General features: G+C 42.8%; 1 protein-coding gene across 1 annotated transcript; it reads right to left on the bottom strand.

Annotated features, from left to right (window-relative positions):
• Window positions 1-1,093: 1,093 nt before the first annotated feature.
• On the bottom strand, window positions 1,094-4,962 carry LOC147621141 (pentatricopeptide repeat-containing protein At5g27110-like). Its single transcript, XM_086823873.1, has one exon. It carries the CDS (start codon window positions 4,270-4,272, stop codon window positions 1,507-1,509), a length of 2,766 nt encoding a protein of 921 aa, XP_086679999.1. The 5' UTR covers window positions 4,273-4,962; the 3' UTR covers window positions 1,094-1,506.
• Window positions 4,963-5,463: the final 501 nt, after the last annotated feature.

The following is a 5,463-nucleotide window of genomic DNA, read 5'->3' as shown; positions in this document are numbered from 1 at the left end:
GAGATTCTACCTAAAAAAGAAAACTTTCCCAGTCACGGAACTAATAACTTCAAAGCTGAACAACTTATGAAGTGAAGGAAACTACAAACTTAGATTCCTAGTAGGACTGCCAAAGATGTGATCGGGAAAATCTTATAAGACGTGGCTCGCCCACAAAGGTCCAAGGAGAAGTAAAACTTAGTTGAGAGGGTTGAAATCCAATGGACAATATGAATACTAGACACATACCACACGAATATAGCCTAATCAATACACTATTATGATAGTCTAGTTCTCTCTCTCTCTCTCTCACTCTCTCTCTCTCTCTCTCTCTCTCTCTTTTAAGGTCCATTTACAATGTTTACATTTATAGGAGGTGTTTATTTATTAGCTTACTAGTGTAGTCAACTTATAGTATGTGTGTGAAATATTCATATGTAAAAATGTATATATACACAAAATGATGTGTATTCCTAAAAACCATGTAGTCAACTTATAGTAGGTGTGTGAAATATTCATATGTAAAAATGTATATATACACAAAATGATATGTGTATTCCTAAAAACCATGTATACATACCTATTTTTTACTACCCTTTGAATGTAGGCAATGCTGATGAAACAAGAACAATGCTAGATGTTGTTCCTATGGTGATCTGGCCACCCAAAGAAATAAGGGACGAATACAATCACGACCATCCGAGGATTATAGCCTCACACATATCCAAGCTAGTGTCCAAGTTCAAAGGATCAAGGGATCCCTATAGCCACCTTGCTATCATTGAGGAGCTAGCTTGCCATCTATTGGAGTCCATCGGGCCGAGCTACAATCTCTGCCAACTCTTTTGCCAACCTATGGCTGCATTTTCTATGCGATTATATTGCCATAATTGAAAGGCTCACGTATGCCAAGTCCCTTTTATTTCACCTCCATTTATGTCCATGCAAAATCCTATTAAACCAATCCTGGCATTTGCAGGGTTGTAAAACACCCCATCCCTAGAATGAGCTCATATGGACCCTTGAAAAGGCATCTAAGAAGCATGTTCACATAGAATTCACATAGGCATAGAGTGTGTGTGTGTGTGAGAGAGAGAGAGAGAGAGAGAGAGAGAGAGAACAAGACTATCATAATAGTGTATTGATTGGGCTATATTCTTGTGGTATGTGTCTAGGATTCATGTTGTCCATTGAATTTCAAGCCTCTCAAATAAGTTTTACTTCTCCTTGGACCTTAGTGGCAAGCCACGTCTTATAAGATTTTCCAAATCACATCTTTGGCAATCCTGCTAGGAATTAGATTTTGCAGTTTCCTTCACTTCATAAGTTGTTCAGCTTTGAAGTTACTAGTTCCGTGACTTGGAAAGTTTTCTTTTTTAGGTAGAATCTCAAGAGTCAGGTTTTGATCTGATAAGTAGAGGAGGAGGTTAAGGTCTCTAAGCCTAGATGGACCCTTTCTAGACAAGGATGTCACTGTTTGGGTTTCTATCATGTGGCTCATAAGGATGCTGGGCATTTCTTGACAATTTACAAGCTTCGCAAATGCGTAATGTCACTGCAGAGAGATTGGTCCTCCGAAAGGTACGATACAGGATGGTGTTCAGCCTTCTTATCAACAGGTCCTGCTAAACAGGACCATGCATTTTTTTTAAAGTCATGGAAGTGGGTCCTGTCCAAAAAAGCCCCAACCTTGTGGTCAGCTGATGACACCCTTGAAGAATCAAACACATCAATTGAGCACGGATGCTGCTCAATACAACCGTCTGAATGTACTGCATCCTCACCCTTGCCAGCTGTAGCATAGATATTCCAAAGCATTACATAGGGTGTGGGATCATCAGGATCAACCCTAAAAGCAAGATTTGCAATGTGTTCCCCTCGCTGTACATCAGCCTCATGTCTGCATGCAGCAAGCAAAGTCAACAGAGGAGTGACCATAGGTCGAAAGGGCATTTTGTTGACCAAGTACTCTGCCTCATCAAGCTTTCCCGCTCTCCCGAGCAGGTCAATCATGCAGTTATAATGCTCCACTTTAGGTGTAATGCTATGATCTTTAATCATTGAAATGAAACAATGGCACCCCTCAACGATTAGACCAGCGTGACTGCACCCGCACAGAACACTGACAAAGGTGACATCGTTTGGCACAACCCCTTCCTGCAGCATGTCAGTAAAGAGATGGAGGGCTTCCTTGCCTTGCCCACTTTGGGCATACACTGATACCATAGCATTCCATGTGTCCACTTCGTGCTTGGGACTTCTGTTGAACATCCTACGTGCCTCCTTGACTCTACCGCATTTTCCATACATGTTGATAAAGGCAGACCCCAACGCAACATCCAGTTTTAATCCACTACCTACAAAGCAAGTATGCAAAAGCACACTTTCCCCCACAGCTACCTCCATGGTGCATGCACCCAAAATGCTGATGAAGGTGACTTCATCTGGCATTACGCCTTCCCATTGCATTCTGTTAAAGATTTCCAGAGCAGACAGGCCCTGGCCATTCTGAATATAGGCACCTATTAAAGTATTCCAAGAAAACACACTCCGCTGAAGCATGCTTTCAAATGTCCACCATGCGTCTTCGGGTGCCCCACACTCACCATACATGTTCACAAGAGCATTTGCAACCGAAACATCAGACTTGTACGTACTGCCCACAATGCAAGTGTGTGTCTGCTTGCCTACAGGTAAGGCTTCTGGAGCAGCACATGCAGAAAGAATACTAAGAAAGGTGACTTTATCTGCAAACAGTCCTTCCTGCTGCATTTGATTGCAGAGTTTGTGAACCTTCTTGAACTGACCATGCTGAGCATACACAGTGATTATGGCATTCCATGAGACTAGATTTGGCACCAGCACTTTCTCAAACAACCTATGTGCATCCTCCACATGGCCATGCTTACCATACATGTGTACAAGTGATGTACTTATGACAACATCTCCCCAGAAATTACTAGCAAAAACAAGGGCATGCATACACTTTCCTCGCAAGAGTGTTGCCTGATTGGCACATGCTGAAATCGTGCTGACAAACGTGACGTGATTAGGCAGTACACCTTCACACTGCATTTTATCGAACATGCAGAGCGCCTCAATCCCTTGCTCACATTGGGTGTGAGCCGCAATTATTGTGTTCCAAGAAAATAAGTTTCGCTCAGGCATCTTGTCAAATGCTTTTTGTGCATCCTGTGAGCTGCTACACCTGCCATACATATGGACAATTGCCGTTCCCACTACGATATCTAAGATGAATGAAGCATGCACAATATGTGCATGCATTCTCTTGCCTTCTATTAGAGATCCTTCACAGGCACATGCATCGAGAATGCTTATTAAGGAAACCTTATTGGGCACCATTCCTTCCAGCTGCTGCAGCCAACTATACAGTTGAAGGGCCTGGTTGCCCTCGCCATTGTGCACGTATGCTGTAATAATTGCATTCCATGAGATAATATCTTTCCTAGGCATCTTTTCAAACATGCTCCATGCGTCCGTCAAGACACCACACTTACCATACATATTGACAACAGCATTCCCCACAGTGATATCTGTAACCAACTCACTACCCACGACAAGTGTATGTATATATCGGCCTTCAATTAGAGCTGCCTCATCAGCAGATGCAGACAGAAGGGTGATGAAGGTGACCTTGTCAGGTTTCATCTTATCATGTTGCATCTGCTGAAACAAAAGGAAAGCCATGTTTACCTCTCCACATTGTGCATATACAGTAATTATTGAATTCCATGAGACTAGATCCCGCCTAATCATCATGTTAAAAATCTTTTGTGCATCTTCCAAGCTGCCACATTTGCCATAGAAATTCACAAGAGCATTTCCAACAAGAATATCCCTCTCAAACTCATGTTCCATGATGCAGGTGTGCATCGTCTTTCCCTCGGCCTGGTTGTCACATGCTGAAAGAATGCTGATGAAAGAGAATCTGTCTGGGTGTACACCATTGAGCTGCATTTGGTGAAAAAAATGAAGAGCCTCTCTTATCTGCCCATGCTGAGCATATGCTCGGATTAGAAAATTCCATGAGAAAACATCCCGATTTTGCATGTTGACAAACAATGCACAAGCTTCCCGGAGTGCTCCACAATGGCCATACATGTAGCCAAGGCAATTCAGCACGTATGTGTTCTGCTCAGACCCATGTTTTATGATGTGATCATGAATGATTTTGCCATCCGACAATGAGCCAGCATGCCCGCAGCTCTGCAGGAGAGCAGAGTAAACGGAAGGGCTTAGTTGCTTGCAGGATTTGTCCAGCTCACCCAACATGATACCTGGTTACGTTTGTCTTCACAAAGCTTACCGGGCAATGACGGATTACCCTCATCAGCTTCCATCCATGTCCATGTAGGGTTTGCATAGAGGGTATGCCCTGCACTTACATCTTCTACCACACGAATTACCCATACAGTGGGCTGCTGGTCTTGGCAAATGGTGGATGCCATCCTTCTGAAGCCGGCACGTGTGGAAAGGACATATGTGAGTGGCATCCTTGTCCATGTGATACTGTGAGGGCCATGCCACATGCCCGAAGGCTGCCTTGTAGGGAAATTGGGTCATTTCAAAACTAGGCTTGGGCCTCTGCTACCACCATTGGCATACATGACACATGCGGATACATAAATGGGTCGGCTTGACAAATTAACATTTCAGCTCTTCCACTGGCCTGAAACGGGCACCCGATCATACACATGTTTCTTTTGCTTTAGTGGCATGACTAAGAGAGCACTCGTGTAGGCTAAGAGAGGATTATGCCCAATTAGGAAATTCTGTATGGCATCAACATAGGATCAAGAGGCAGGCCTCAAATTTCCATCCAGCCCTTGAAGGGTACACAATTGATTTCTTTTAAACCTTGCCTTCTTTTAATAGGAAATTTCCATTCACCCTTTTTGTGAAGGCTAAACCCCCCCTTGTGTGTAATGCTCCAACTTCTATACGTAGATGAAGCTCATGTAAAAAGGAAGGGTGTAACTCTTTAGCCTCGACCTAATGACACATGCTTGTGGATGTCACTTAAAGTGGGGCCCATTGGGGGGGGGGGAGAGAGAGAGAGAGAGAGAGAGAGAAATAGAGAGAGTGTAAAGTCTCTTGAGGCCAAGTGGAGGATGGCATACAAAGCATATATCATAGGGAGTCTCAATATGGTCCCAAACAAAGACGGTAAAACAAGTTGCAAATTGTCTTTGCAAATAATGCCTTGCCTACGTTATTTTTCTAAATTTTATGGTCAGTTCATTCACTTCTTTGTTTTGCATGTATCTTGAACACGTAGATCTTAGAAAACATAAAATAAATATAAGGCATTAATCTCCTATGCAACATAATGCTTGAGTTAGAGCGTTTTACAAAAAACCTCACGTCAATTCAATAACAAACTATAAAAAATTAGAAGTATCTACATCATGAACGAAGAAAAGTAAATCATGAAAAGCTCATTTTCTTCAGAAAAGCTCTACC

Source organism: Cibotium barometz, chromosome 30 (assembly GCF_041138505.1).
Source record: "Cibotium barometz isolate CiBa-2024 chromosome 30, ASM4113850v1, whole genome shotgun sequence".
NCBI classification, from domain to species: Eukaryota; Viridiplantae; Streptophyta; class Polypodiopsida; order Cyatheales; family Cibotiaceae; genus Cibotium; species Cibotium barometz.
This window is presented reverse-complemented; position numbering and strand designations above follow the sequence as displayed.